The 15,927-nt window shown below is 32.5% G+C and overlaps 1 protein-coding gene across 1 annotated transcript in view; it reads right to left on the bottom strand.

Moving 5' to 3' along the window:
* Positions 1-380: 380 nt before the first annotated feature.
* The window catches only part of ROCK1 (Rho associated coiled-coil containing protein kinase 1), a 151,107-nt gene continuing 135,560 nt past the window's right edge, over positions 381-15,927 (bottom strand). Inside the window, exons 26-33 of the mRNA XM_057698670.1 lie at positions 15,573-15,761; positions 14,561-14,720; positions 7,765-7,835; positions 7,472-7,560; positions 4,467-4,545; positions 4,046-4,307; positions 3,305-3,512; positions 381-1,866 (exon numbers count right to left, since the gene is read on the bottom strand). Coding sequence (XP_057554653.1) covers positions 1,863-1,866; positions 3,305-3,512; positions 4,046-4,307; positions 4,467-4,545; positions 7,472-7,560; positions 7,765-7,835; positions 14,561-14,720; positions 15,573-15,761 — 1,062 coding nt within the window. The 3' untranslated portion in view covers positions 381-1,862. The remainder of the gene's footprint in view (positions 1,867-3,304; positions 3,513-4,045; positions 4,308-4,466; positions 4,546-7,471; positions 7,561-7,764; positions 7,836-14,560; positions 14,721-15,572; positions 15,762-15,927) is intronic.

Genomic DNA, 15,927 nt, shown 5'->3' with positions numbered 1-15,927 from the left:
TCTATGGGAACACAATAACTTCCAAGGCTGTTCACTATACAAATCTCCTTGGCAAAGACGGTGTAGAACAAACAGGCCATCAGAGCCTCTACTCTCAAGATGCGAGAAACATAAGAGACCCAATGGAGAATTGTTTCCAACAGACATTATCCAACTTTTCATTTCTACTGTAACTACTCTTATTTTAGAGCCCAAATCAGGTTTTATCTTTCAAAAATTCACTTTAGTCATGAAATTTAACAAACACTTGTACGCAGTCAGGGACTAATTTATAGCGTGGCTTCTATTCATCTCAGCCATGAGAAAACACCATAGCACTCATTATTAAAGGTATCCATCCATAAATTACTTTTATTTCTCATTAAATGAGCACAGAGCCATTAGCATATTAATAACAGATATGTTTATTATTACATATCCATCAGTGCGGCTTTTAATACCACCTGAAACATGCATATCATCCTAGAGACAAATCAGTTTTCCAGTGCTTCTTATTTGATAGACATTACTGCAAAGCCATTATAAATTACTGAGGAGGTATTTGGTTAAAAAAATAAACAATAAATCATACTGCCCATATGAATCAACTCTTGTTATTGAACAAGAGTTTAACAGTATTTATCTGGTAATTCCTAACTGGAAAACATCACAGATGTATTGCCATAATTTTCTTTTATATTGGTGCAACCTTCTACATATTTTGCAGTTTTATAAAGTCATTATTTTAGCAGGTAGTTTGATGCAAAGATTGTACTCAATTTATGAAAGTCCAACAAACCTCTAAATATTTTAAATTAAACCAATTATCAATGAAAAACCCCCTGACACATAATTTTTTGAAAATATGTTTTTTGAAATTTTTATATTTAGTCGTGGCAGTAAAATAATTCTCTCAAATTAAGGCACTAAAAGGGCAATGCAACTCCCATCAAAAGTGTTCTAAGAATAATTTACATTTCAAACAGTGCATACATTTCTTATATGTTTGTTAACTTAATGTCTTTATCACTTAAAACCACAAAGCAACACATTATATAATTACAGAAATGATGTACCCCACAAAATGCTTTTAAACTTGGTTCTTTTGTACAGTTAGTTCCTAATGTCTCTAGTAGTAAAATAACTCAATATGGCTTGGCAAAAATGCATAGATTAAATGTAATTTTTTTTTTTTTGCCTTCTCCCATTCCCCAACCTACAAATTTGCTGAAACACATACAGTATTTTGTAAAGCATAATGTAAGATATTTATTTTCCATCAAGTCCACCACGGGCAATCAACAGTAAGGCTTTTAAATTCTACAGTGAGGGCACTGAAGTCAAGTGATGTCACTGCTTTTTTAAAATAGTTTTGTATAGTCTTGCAAGAGCACAGAAACTGAAGTTAAAAAAAAACTTTCAGTTGTCTCATTCTGAGATATTTTCTTCACTCCTTCCATGAGCTGATCTTGATAGTGACGGCCATTCCACTTGGAAGTGAAAGTCTCTTCCTCTCACTCTTATGAGGAAAACTGTGTTCCATCATGATTGACAGGCGTTTTCTTAAAAATTCAAAAAGGCAGCACCTTTTTAAAAAAATATGTCTAGCTAAGCTTTCCCTCAATTGTACTTGCATTACATAGTAATAATTAATCTAATCTACCTGTAGGCAAACCCGCAATAAAAAACAAAACAAAAAACAAAACAAAAAAACAACCCTCAGTGTGCTTTTGTGCCAAAGCAAGGACAGAATAACAGCAATCTTAACCCTGAAGCCTGTGATATTTGTGTCAAAGGAACAGCCTGTCTGCTCTGCATGGTTAAAGACGCCTGGTTTATCAGGTAGCATCCCACTCAATTCCACAAGGCACCAGGTCACATGGTTAACTGTTGAGGGAAAAAAATTAAAAATTTAAGAAATGCATTCAGTTTAAAAATACAAAAAACAAAGGGAGGGAAGATACATATAAATTATACATAATAATTAACTAATACACAAACTTTGGAAAACAGGAGAAAGAAAAAACACACTATTATCTCCTCTTTGCTTCTACTTTGTTTCAAACACATTTGTCCCCCCACAAAGCTATAAACCAATTTTTTAAAGAACTTTTATTGAGATAGTTAACATACAATAAACTGTATATATTTAGAGTATACAATTTGGTATCCCAATCTCCCAATTCGTTCCCCCCAACCCTCCCCACTTTCCCCACTTGGTGTCCATATGTTTGCTCTCTACATCTGTGTCTCTATTTCTGCCTTGCAAAACGGTTGATTTGTACCATTTTTCTATATTCTGCATACATGTGTTAATATATGATATTATAAACCAATTTTAAGTATTTTAGATTCAGCTACTTTCCTATACAGGAGAGGGCTGATACAGGATTCTACAGAGGGAAGTCTGGAGTGAGGTGGTAATGCACTGGAACAGTATGGCAGCTGAGGAATACAGGGAGGAATGGCTGAGTTATCTCAAAGAATTAGACGTGGTTATTGATAATATGGAATGAAGAAACAGGATAAATTAAATATGGTTTTAAGCCTGCTTGGAAGACGTGGGTGACATTAGCAGAGAGGCAAATCAGTGTTAGGTCTCAGCTTCTAGATTCAAATGTTCCTCTTAATATAGGGATTACACTCCAGGAAAAGTGGGTATAGGAGAAAAAACACAGGCTTTAAAATGGATAAAAATGGGTTCCAACCTGACTATGCCGTTAGTTGGCTGTGTGATCTTGTGCAAGCTGCTTAATTTCTCTGAGCCCCATTTTCTCATGTGTTAAATGAGAACTTGAGATATCATAACCACTCCTCAAGAAAGGGTTTAATTATGTCCTGCAATTGCTTATTTTAGCATATAAATATTTTTGAAAGAATTCCATCAAAACTAGTTGAACCACCCTCCCCCAAAAAGAAGAAAAAAAAGGGTACTTAACTGGGAAGTTTGTAACACTGATAATACCAAGTAATTTTGATTAAAAAAAAAAATCTATGCCAACATAGTTAAAAATAACATGAGCCAAGTTTTACATGAATCTATTTACATTAAAAAGAGGTAAACAACAGTTGTTTAAAATATTAGGGGTATGTACCATGTATACCACAACCAATGACAATAAAACCTGACATGGAACTAAATAAATATGACATTTATAAAAGTTCTTAGCTTCTAAAAGGAATCAGTTAAACTAATCTGTAAAGTCAAGTCATGTAAATACCCAGCTGTGCTTTATGGGGAAAAGAACAATTAGAATTTTGGATTTTAATAGATATTATTCAATCACTTACTCACTGTTAAAAAGGTTAACATTTCAACCCTTACCTAGTTTTTCCAGATGTATTTTTGACCACTTTCCGGAAAGACTGATTTGCAGTGGATCTTGTAGAAAGTGTTCGAGGGGATGCACGAACAAAACTAGATGGTGGATTCTTAGGGATCTTCTTTACTAAATGAGTTACCCATTTTTTTTGTTCATCCTGAGAACATGCTAGTAGCAGCATATCTCTTGCTGATGTTACATCATAACTTACTATTTTAAGAAAAAAAGAGCATGATTAAAGTCACGTGATACCTAAAAGAGCCCTATCAAATGCTCTTACAATTTAAAAAGATTTACTTTGCTTAATTAAGCTTGGACAATATCTTTTCTTCTTAATTCAATTAAGTCAGAAAATTTAAAGAGAAAACATTAGTCATAAACTAGTAAAAAAATAAAGTAAAATCAGAAATACACAGCTCATGAGCCACAACTAATGAGCCCACATACCACAACTACTGAAGCCCGCACCCCTAGAGCCTGTGCCCGTGCACCACAACAAAGAGTAGCCCCTGCTCTCCACAACTAGGGAAAGCCTGTATACAGCAACGAAGACCCAACACAGCCAATAAATAAATAATTAGTTAAAAAAAAGAAATACATATGTGGCTCCACCAGTGCCAAAATATTACATCTTATTATCTCTTTTCAACTTGGTATGGGAAGTACTACACTTGAAGAAGTTAATTCATTGGGATTAAATCTCTAATTTGTTAAATGTTAAAAAAATAATTTTCATGACTTACCTTTACATGGAGAAATTAAGTCCTCTTTCTTATCTAAGTGATCTCTGTGGCACTTAACGTGGCATCTTCGACATTCTAGGGCAGGGGGTGGCTTAAAAACATGCCAGAGAGGTTTGGCACAGGCCTCACAGTTGGCGGGAAAGTGGTAGAGTGTAGGAATGAACTCATGGCCTTTGTGGTTCTGAAAATTAGTTTTTTCAGCTTGTTGTACTGGTTCCATCTCTACATCTTTTCTACATTCACCTTCATTTGCATATAGTATCTACATTCAGGAATGGTAAACAGAAGATTAAAAAAAAGGCCTTAATCTGTACATACAAGTTTCAAATGTATAAAAGTATTGGTGTATTTACATTTACTTCACAAATACACTTAGTACTTAGGCAAAGGCTCTTCTAAAATTATAACTGCAGATTTTTACCTGGAATATTTTAGGAATTTCTTCAGTTTCAGCTCTGTACACATCTCCTTGGGTTACAGGACGAACATGAAACAATTTACTAAAATGAAAAGAAATATGATGCAGGCCATTATAAAAACTCATTTATAGCAAAAGATAGATATTTCATTGAAGAGAACACAGAGGTGGCAAATAAGCATAGGAAAAGAAAAAGTCATTAGAGAAATGCAAATTAAAATCAATAAGTTTCACTATACACCTATCAAATTTTTAAAATAAAAATAGGAATAACACCAAATGCTTGTGATGATGCAGAGAAATTAGATCACTCATACAACTGTGGTAGAAATGTAAAACTGCAGTCACTCTGGAAAAGAGTATGGCAATTTCTTACAAATCTACATATATGAAAACCTGTACATGAATGTTCACAGCAGCTTTATTTTTAATAGGCCAAAACTGGAAAAAAAACTCGAATGGTTAAACAAACTGCGATATAGTCATACGATGGAATACTACTCAACCACAGAAAGAAAAAAACTATATCTTGGATGTACCTCAAGGGAATTACACTGAGTGAAAAAAGCATATGTCAAATGTTATATAGTATTTGATTCCATTTATATAACATCGTTGAAGTGACAAAGTTATACAGATGGAGAACAGATTAGTGATTGCCAGGGATTAGAGAGGAGTACAGAAAAGGTGCTTCCTATGGCTATAAAAGGGCAATGAGGGATCCCTGTGATGAAACTATTCTGTATTTTAACTTGGTGGTGGTCATACAAATCTATACATGTGGTAAAGGCATACAGGTTGGAAAGGAAGAGGTAAAACTATTATTATTTGAAGATGACATGATTGTGTATGTAGAAAAGTCCTGTGGAATCCACACACATACACAAAATCTCTGAAACTAATAAATGAATAGCAAGATGAAGATTCAAGGTCAATATACATAAATAAAGAATGTTAGAATAACCAGATATCCACCTGAAAAAAGCAAAACAACTAACGAACCTCAACCACTACTCTCTCTTTTTTTTTTCCTTTCTTTTTTTGGGCTGCACTGCACGGCATCTTAGTTCCCTGACCAGGGGTCAAACCTGTGCACCCTGCAGTGGAAGCGCAGAGTCTTAACCATTGGACCGCCAGCGAAGTCCCTGAACCACTACTTCTTACCAAACATGAAAAGAAACGAGATCAATCAGAACTTACATATAAAACTTAGAAGAAAACATAGAACACCTTCACAACCTTTTGAGCAGGCAAAAATGTCTTGGACAGACTACACAAAAGGCAATAAGTCTTTTCAAAAAGTAATACATTGGTTTCCATTAAAAGACACCATAAAGAAAATGAACTGGCAAACCACAGATTGGGAAATATTTGCACTACATATTTCTGACATAAAATTCGAATCCAGAACATATACAGAACTTCTATAAACCAACTTTTAAAAGATAAGCAGCCCAATTAAAAAATGAGCAAAAGACTTGGAGACACTTAAGATATACAAATGGCCAATAAATGTGACAAGATTCTTGCTGTCATTAGTCATAATAAAAATATAAACTACAACAAGATAGCATTTCACATCCATTAGGACAGCTAAAAGTCAGACTGACAACACCAAATGTTGGTGAAGACATGAAGCAACTGAAACTCATATATTGCTGGTGAGTATAAACAGTATAACCATTTTTGAGAATGATTTGGTAGACTTATTTATACAGATTTACTATATGACTCAGGATCCCACTCCTAGGTATTTTCCCATGAGAAATGAAAACTTAAGTCCGCAAAAACAATGTTCAAGGCGGTCTTATTTAAAATAGTCCTCCTGGAAGCAACCCAAATGCCCATTAACAAAAGAATGGATAAACAAACTGAGATATATTCATTCAATGGAATATTACTCAGCAATAAAAAGAACAATCGATACATATAGCAAAACACTATGTAGAGTGAGGGAAGACAGGCACAAAAGAGTACATACTATAAAATTCCATTAGTATGAAGTTTTAGAAAAGGCAAAACTAAATCTCAGTAATAGAATTCAGATAATCTTTTTCTCCCCCTGAGCAGGCACAAGTGAGCTTTTTAGGGGGATAGAAATGTTCTTTATCTTGTACTGGGTGTTGATTACAAGGGCGCTTACAATTGTCAAAAGTCACTGAACTGAACACTTAAAATGTATGTGTTTTATTGTATGAAAATTACATCTCAATAAAAAGGTAAAACAACTCTCATCATTGTAGAAAGTATTTAATTTAGTTGAAAGATGTCTTTCTTATTAATGTTTATGTATGATTCCAGTTAAGCTGATTATTTAAATTTTCACAAATAATGCCTTTTTTTAAAATTGAGAAATAAAATATCAGTACTCTCTGGTACTTGCCCAATTCTTTTTACATTTTAACTATAATCAGCTCCACAATATTTAATTACAAAGGAACAGCAACACTTTACGTTTATATTTCTCTGTTGCACCCACCACACTTCACTTTGAATTTGTATTTTAATGCATATATTTTACCTTTCTTACTATTCATCTGTAAGCTCCTTCAATATGGAACTGTCTTATTTTATGCAACCTACAATACCTATGATAATACAGGCAGCAGTGCTTAAGAAGTGATTTTAGAATGAATACAAGGAAAAAAACCTGAACTTATTACAGACCTCTTTGACCCATTATTAAAAAAAAGAAAGATATATTTATTTCCTTCTTAACAAAGACCACATAATCATATACTTTTCGAGATGTTCTGTGAACATAAAACCAATAAACACTTGAAATTTTAAAAAAAATTGTCTTTAGAATACATCAATCAGGTATGCAAAATTTTCCTCTCATTATTTTGATAAAGTAATATTTAATACAAAGTTATTTAAATTTGTTAAGAAAAAAGTCAATAACATTGTTTAAATAACAAAATACAAATGAAATGGTAAGTCTAAAAATAGTTGATTATCATAAGTGAACATTCAACAGTCTTAAAATTCAATAAAAGGCAACTTACTCAATGTCCAATACCATAGATGGATTGGACTGTTCCTTATCTTGTTCATCATTATAGAACAAAATTTTTTTGCTGCTTACCACAACATACTGAAATGAGAAAAAAGGGGGAAGAGAAAAGAGCAGTATTAGCTTGGTTTAAAGTGATAAGCATAAAACTTGCCATTTATGTCTAAATTATATTGTATTAATCTAAAAAACAATGCCAATAATACAAAAGTTAATACAAGTTGTATGCTTTAAAAGCAAAATATATAATAAAACATCAATCAGAAAAACTGAGGCATATTGTACCTGTTTCTTCCAGCCATATCGTTTGATATTTCCTCTGTTTGGTATTGAAAGCCAACCTTCAATTCTTGATTCTAGAAGAAAAAAAATATATAGTATTCAGCCTTAAATTGCCACAAAAGGAAAAGCTATTACAAGTTGTCTGGCAGCATGCAGCAACAGGCATCTGAACACAGCTAAACGAATAAGTGCTATAATTGCTCTTTCATGCTTCAGTTACACAAATCAACTTTAATGGCCATACAAATATTGCAGAAAAAAATTCCAAGCCACTTTTCCCATAAAATTAACATTCAGTACTCAATTATAAAAGTATGAAGTAACAACAATACCCTTAATAGCCAGGCAAGACCGGAATGGATTGCAGCTTAAATGGGATATGACATAGAAAACTTTAAATATCATTTAACATTCATATAAAACTACTTAGCAAAAAAAAAAAAATGCAGCAGGTGGAACAAATCAGAGCCATGATTTACACAAGAAAGAGCAAGCAAAAGTACAGAAGTGTCCTATTACTCACAGAAGATAAGAATAGAAGATAAATAAATAAGGAATGCAGGCAGAATCAACTAGATATAAAGAATAAGAGACAAGCATTTTATTTGTTTTCTCAGTACAATATTCTGATAAACTTTTTGGTAAAACACCCAAAACAATTTCATTAAAAGTGTTCAAATTTGGTTGGGGAGGGTTCCCTAATTCTAGTGGTAAATCCAATTACAATTCTTAGCAAACTAAAGAGGTATAAATAAAGCCTTTTAAGTTTGCAGTATCGGAATTTAATAAACAGTAAAAGAACACAGAATTCAGTTGGTAAAACTGCTAATGTTTCACCTGTTTGTGCATACCAGAAATTCTTTGGCTAATCAATTAAGGCATTTTATAATAATTATTATTATTACTGTTTAAATATAATTAGTGTTTATTAAAAATATCAATTAAAATGGGGGGAAAGATGATTCCACTTCAAAATGATTATTTTATATCAGGTTAGAGATAAAAACATTAAATTGTTTTTTTAGATCTATTATACTTGAAACACAAAAGAAAAGTAATCAACTTTAAGGTACAATGCTATAATGTGACCATGGCTCAAATCACGACCCTAAGGGGAATATATATTACTCTCCTCCATATTTTACAACTTAAAGGTTGTAAAACAGTTCAGTCTTACAGTGATGATAACAATAGGTAACATCTACTATACATTTACTATTTGCCAAGTGCTTTACAAGTAATACCTCATAAATAATCTATGTATAATCCCATGAACATAGGACATTACATTCTTAGGAGTATAGGATTAAGATAGGTTCTACTATCATTCTCCACTTACAAATGAAGAGACTAAGGCTTATTTATTAGCAAGGTGAACTGATTTGCCCAAGGGTAATCACAGCAACTGTCAAAGCTCTAGGATTCACCAACGCATCTAATTTCTGAGTTTAAATTCCTAGTGCACAATGCTATTCTTTTCTTAAACAAGCTTTGCAGTTAACTGAATCAGGAGTAATGTTCTTGTTCCAACTTCTTCCATATACCTAATGTGCTTTGCTTTCGTTATTCCCCTTCGTCTAAATTGTAGTTGTTGTTAAAGTAGAAGAAATAATGAGAAACTTCAGTCCTAAACGATCCTCTTCTTCTCCCAACTTTTTCTTAGTTGCCGTTATTTAGTTCATCAATAATTAATTTGTTCCATTAGGCAGTTCCTTGGTAAGCTGTGTGAGAGCAGGGGACCATATCCTAACACTTTTTTAAAATTTAATATATACCCCAAGGCATCTGACACACAGAGTAGGTACCTGATACACCTTTTTTATTTTGCAATTCTTTTTTTCTGACTTAGCCAATTAAAGTCATCCTATATTTAAATAATGGTTGTAATTTAAAAGCCAAAGGGTTCTTTTATATTATATAACATACAGAAGGCTGTTTGATCATTCACAAACATTCTATCTTACAAAAGGAAAAAAAGTTATTGCCAGGAAAATTTCCCTTTAGTGTGTCAAAGTCCATTTAATACCAGTAATTCCTCACTAAAAATAAAAGATGTGAAAGCCATTGAAATCTTGACATTTATACAAAATTGTGTATGCCAAAATATCTCTCCCTCCAAGTTATTTCTCTATCAGAATAAATGCCAAAAATATTTATGCCTTTTGGCTCTAGGTTTGGATTAACCTGCCAGTGTTTTCTTTGAATATACTGATTGAAGTATATTTTTGACAAATTGTTATATGTTGTCATTTCAGTGTTCCTATAGAAATTTTATACATCAAAGGCATTTTATGAATTAAATAAGCCCAATTTCATATTTTCTCTAATTTTAAATAAAATGAAGAAATTAGGGACTCAAAAAAGGTGCTGAAGATATGTGAAGGTTTTTGTCAATTTAAAACACTGATGTTACAGGTGAGAATCTTACTCTTTCCCTCTGGTGAATTCCCTTCAGAGAAGCAGGTAAACTAAGCTCAGTGATAAATAAAAAAATTACCTACTCCTGCCTTACATACAAGTTAATATACTAGTTTTTTTTTTAATATAAAGAACTCCTTTAAAACTATGACCACTTGTGATCTAAATGGCAGTCTGAAAGTATAATGCTCAAATTCTATCTTTTACAACACAAACACAGAAATCAGCTTCTCCAGATAAATAAATGTTGAGGACTTCTAAGTCTAGATTATTATCAATAATATACTAGAGAAGTACAAAAACAACTTGGTCCCAGGTTTTATATATTTGTAGAGCAATTTTAACTTACAAAAAAATGTAGATGTGTATCATTGCAATACATCAATTAACTCCTTTATGCAAATAACAAAAAGGTTAACTATATGTAAATCAGTTAACAAATACAGCCAATTTAAATATGAAAGCTGAGCACTGAAGACTACCAAAGTTTACTTGGATAAACTACTTATTGTTTAAGAAGCAGAGGTAAAGGATCATTCCAAAATTTTAAAATTATATTCAGAAGTGATATAAAAAAGGAAAAAAATCAATAAATGCTCAACAATTCAGATGCACTGATTATCTCCAATCATTGATTAGATCTGGGCAAAGTCAGAGACTCCTATACACTCAAATACTTGGAAACATACCAAGAAATCCACCATTCACAGCTTTAAGTTACAAAGTGTGAGAACAAGCTGATGGAAGGGGGTGATGCAGATAATCTAATCCATAAGAGATCATGAACATTAATGGATGCAGATGCGGACACCACATGTTCTTAATGCTTCATCTACCTTTACATTCTTTCCAGATTCTTTGGTCAATAGTTCCAAAAGGAAAGAAAGAGAGCCAGATATCACATTAGTCTTTGTCATCTAGGCAATAGAAAAACCTTAACCTTAGGGTTTCTATATTTACACTGGGCTAAGGCCACAACCTGTCAAAAAACCAAAAGGAGGATGAAGACATAAGAGAATGAAAGTGATTGTAAGAACTCCAAAGGGTTATAAGTCAAAGAAGGATAAGCATTTTCTCTAAGCTCTTCAGCACTGGGAAACTTAGAGGAGAGATTTAATCTAGTTAATGACAACACACCAGCTGGGATAATTACAGAGGCTGAACGCTAAATAAATGAGATAATTAAATGAGAATCTTTACACTGAATGATGAAATCTAAGAGAAATAAAGTCATATTATCAATTTACCCACCTAACTACTTAAAAAACCATCTCACTGAACTAAAAATATGATCCATATTTCAAATGGCCTTTATTGTAACTTTTAAACTACTCAAAGACCTCCCCTTTTAAATCTGTGGTTTAAATTTATCAGTTTTCCAAGCTAAGTAAAATTAATCATTACCTTCAAAAAAATGTTTCAGACATTTGAATGATATGTAACACTCTCAAATTAAGAATGAATATCACATCAAGTTTCCATAGTATAGTGGTTATCACATTTGCCTCACAAGAATGAATACCAAAATTCTTATAATTCTTCCTAGATATGACTGCAAAACCTTAACTGTACTTGCCAGAGATCTAGTAAATGGTAGACTTAGTACAGATTTTCAATTTACTAGTAAAATATCTGACACAGAGGTAAAATAATTAACAACGATCATCCATTAATTTCTACCTCCAATATGAAAGTCACAGAGTCATAGTCTCCAATATGAAAGTCACAGAGTCACAGTCTCCAATATGAAAGTCACAAAGTCACAGTCTCCAACATGAAAGTCACAGAGTCACAGTCTCCAATATGAAAGTCATAGAGTCACGGTCTCCAATATGGAAAGGTTCAGCACTATAGAGACCTCTGTAAAGTTTCAAATTGAGAACACAGTGGTAGGGAAAGAGACACCCTACCTGGTCTCCTTTTATAGCAATGGAGACCTTTTTCCCCCCCACTTGGTTTGAATTTTGAAAGCCAAAAAGCAAAATCTTTGAAAATACACAGTTATTCTAAATAATACACTCAGAATGGAGCCAGTAGAAAAATTTAAATATCTCTTTGCTGACTGACTCCTGAGTGGATATATTAGGTCAGTATTCTGAAATATAAATGGATATCTCACCTAAGTCTGCCAATCAAACCACCTGATGATACTCTGAGTTTAGCCTTCCTGAATAGGCCAGGATGAAAGAAGAAACTAATTATCTTCCCCCAATCTCATCTTTCAATTCAAATCCTCTAGATAGAATTCACCAATAATGAATCAGTCTCTGAAATAGCCTAATACAAAGAAAACCAAGGCATACATAATAAGATATTATAAACAAAGTTAAAGGGAAATGGGTGGGATAAAGACAAAAAACCGTGTCAGGATATTTAACCTACTAGAGAAAGAATTCCTTTAACTAAATAACTAGAAACATCTTGGGGTTAATGAAGAGGGAACCTAAACTACAATTTCAGTTCAAGTGAAGGAATGTAGACAAACATCCCTAAAAGTCTTAATCTTTTCTTAACTGATGATTAAGTCACAACTTCAGAAAGATGTTCAAACAATAGCTAAAACTACAGATTCTTGTTAAATCCACAGTGATCCTCTGGTAAGGATGTGCACCTACAAGATTCTCAAGAGGCAGGAGGTTTCAGAGAGCCAAAAACGAAGGAATTTCTTGACCATTGGAGTAAGAAATATTTATTCCCTACAGTTCTCTTTCCAGACATCTTTTTGGGCTAGCAAAGCCACAACAGAATGAGGGCAGGGATTACACAGACTACAAATAAGAACCTCCTACTTTGAATTCACTTCCTATTTTGAGTCCCACTTTCTTGACCAAGAACAATAACATAAAATTTTCTAAGTAGTCTATCAAGTTTCTTATATCAAATTCTCAAAAACAAAACAAGTAAATAAATAAATAATAAAATATATAATTATGAACATCATTCATAAAAAGAATAAATTTTTAAAATACAATATTCATTGAAAACTACATAATTATGTCTTTCATAAAACTGAAATTTTATGAAATATGTGAGAATATATTTGTAGGTAGCGAAAATAAATTCATATAAAAGATAAAGTAGAAATAGGGATCTCATCACTTACAAAAGAATTTATGTTGTTATGGATTCAATTGTTGAATAAAAATTGAAAGGTTGTGCCTTGAATTCCAGTGGAAAACAAAAAACAAAGAAACAATAAACAAAAAAAAACCAAGTAATATCTGTTAAAACAGATCCCTATTGTATCAAATGTGCTGGTTCAAATCTTTTTTTTCATGCATTATTCAGGAAATACATAAATTAAAATCTATTTTCAAGTTTAAGACCATGCTAACAAAACTTTCAAGACCTTGAACTAAGAATATGTAGTAGGTCATGTGTGTGTGTGTATGCCTTTAAAATCCATAATGCAGGACTTCCCTGGGGGTCCAGTGGTTAAGACTTCATCTTTCAATGCAGGGGGTGCAGGTTTGATCCCTGGTCAGGGAACTAAGATCCTGCATGCCACACCGTGTGGCCAAAAATTTAAAAAAAAAAAAAAAGAATCCACAATGCATGTTTTAATATTTGTAATCTTCATTTCCAAATTGAACCTGTAATATGTGTATTGCTCGTCTCTTAAAAAAGACACAAATGTACTATAACTATAATGAACCCAAGAATGAGGCTGTGTTTATTTTTCTTCAACTGATTCTCCACTGGAAAAAAAAAAGCAAAAAAGTCTGAAATTCTACTCACTTTTGCCTTTACTTGACTCCCTGACCCCTCTCTGCATCTTCCAATCCCTTTTATCCATTCTCCAAATTGGAAACTTCAAGCCCGATTAAAGTTTATCACTACAGCATTAGGTAGGCTTCTATACAGAGCTGCTGTGGTTCTGATTATTAAAGTACAGTTCTTAGTTTTAGCACAAAATTACAGAAAACACTGAAGAGCTGTTATTCATGAAAACATGTACAATTTTCCTTAGATTGTGAGAGCTGTAGCAGCAGCTTCAACTTTCACCATGGTGTTAGGCTGTTCAATATTTATTTATTTATTTATTTATTTATTTATTTACTTATTTATTTATTTATTTATTTTTTGAGGTACACCAAGTTTAAGGCTGTTCAATATTGATTCATAAACTTCTTCAAGTTTCTGTTTAGGCAGAGCCACTCAGATCTATTTTAATAGCCTAAGACTGCTTATGACTACTTTTATTCTATAAGATGCAGTAAGTGTACAAATGTCATCAGACTCTGGCTATCAGAAACATAAATCCCTTCTTAAGAATCCACAGACAAAATGACAAAGAGGTTGAAATCCAAATGAAAGAAATCTATATTAATTTCCATGATGTTTAAGCAAACTTGAATGAAGTAACAGAAAATATTTTTACCTGGAAGGTTTCCATCAGTTTCATCAGCACTAGGAAAACTAGCAACACTTGTAGAATCTGAAATGTCCAAAAGTTTCGCACGCAATTGCTCAATATCACTCTCTTTGCTAGCCAATTGCATCTGAAGTTCATTCTTATGCGTACATTCTTCTACCAATTGCTATTTAAAAAAAAATACCAAGAAAAAGAATCAAGATCAAATTTCCAACATTAGAAATTAAGAATTAATGGAACTATAAAATAAGTAATCTAGAATTGCTAATACTAAAAATTGACTGTAAACTTCATGAATGTTTACTACCACAGATTTTAATACAACTATAAAAATGCAAGTTCTCTTCTTCAGTAAGACATTGCTTGGAAAAGCTCCTTTTCTCTTTGCTTTAAATAAGTTTTTGTTTGTTTTTTAATGCAAAGCATCAAAAACCAAAAGCTAAAACCAGACCTGTTAGAACAATAGAAAATGCTTTTATGGCTCCAAACAAAATAGTTTAAAAGATATAGAAAGCTTTTCAGGATGGTAAAACCATAAATGATGGAGTCAATGCTTGTATCTAAGTCTGTCTAGGATCAGAGACCATGTTTTCAATTCTGTGCTATTAAGCCAGGAAGTATGAAAAAGTTAAGTCTGATATTTTCAAAAGTGAGTCTTGATTAGAGGAAATAAAAAAACTATAACACTCAATTTCTCTACCCCAACTATAGTCAGTCAATATTATACTAGCCATATCTCAATTTCAGTCTGAAACCAAAGAGGCAAAACCTTTGGTTGTTTCTCTAAAAGTAGCATCTCTAATCAAGCAGATGCTAAGGGGTAAAAATTACTCGTCATAGTTAATAGGCAACAGAGTATCTTTCTACTTTTTCAAGATGATGGTTCATATTAGAGTAAAAGTAATCAAATTATGAAAAATATAAACCTAAGTATGCATTTTTATACTAAAAAAATAAGATCAATAGATAATAAGTATATATAGTAATAACAATTTAAAATAATCCTACACAACCTTACCGCTTGCATGTCATTCAGTTCCTTCTGATGTTTCACTACCATCTGGTTGAATTTCTCTCTTTCTTGGTTGAGTTCAAGTTGTAGCTTTCGATTTTCCTTTTCTTTCTTTCTCAAATCCTGTGTATTAGCTTTCTTTCTGTCAATTTTAAAGTCTTTCCGATTCATTATTTCTGCCAACTTGTTAACAGCCTATTAAAATATTAAAATGCTATTAATAAGGTTCTTCACTGTAGCTATCCAACTTAAATCTCTATTAAAATATATATTTTTCTTCAAAATCAGGAAGCAGGACTTTCTGTGTATGTGAAAATTAGGAGAACCTAATGAAGGTTGGAATATGATAATTGATATAACA

Source organism: Hippopotamus amphibius, chromosome 11 (genome assembly GCF_030028045.1).
Source record: "Hippopotamus amphibius kiboko isolate mHipAmp2 chromosome 11, mHipAmp2.hap2, whole genome shotgun sequence".
NCBI lineage: Eukaryota > Metazoa > Chordata > Mammalia > Artiodactyla > Hippopotamidae > Hippopotamus > Hippopotamus amphibius.
Note: the sequence above shows the minus strand (reverse complement) of the source record. Positions and strands in the feature narration are given on the sequence as shown.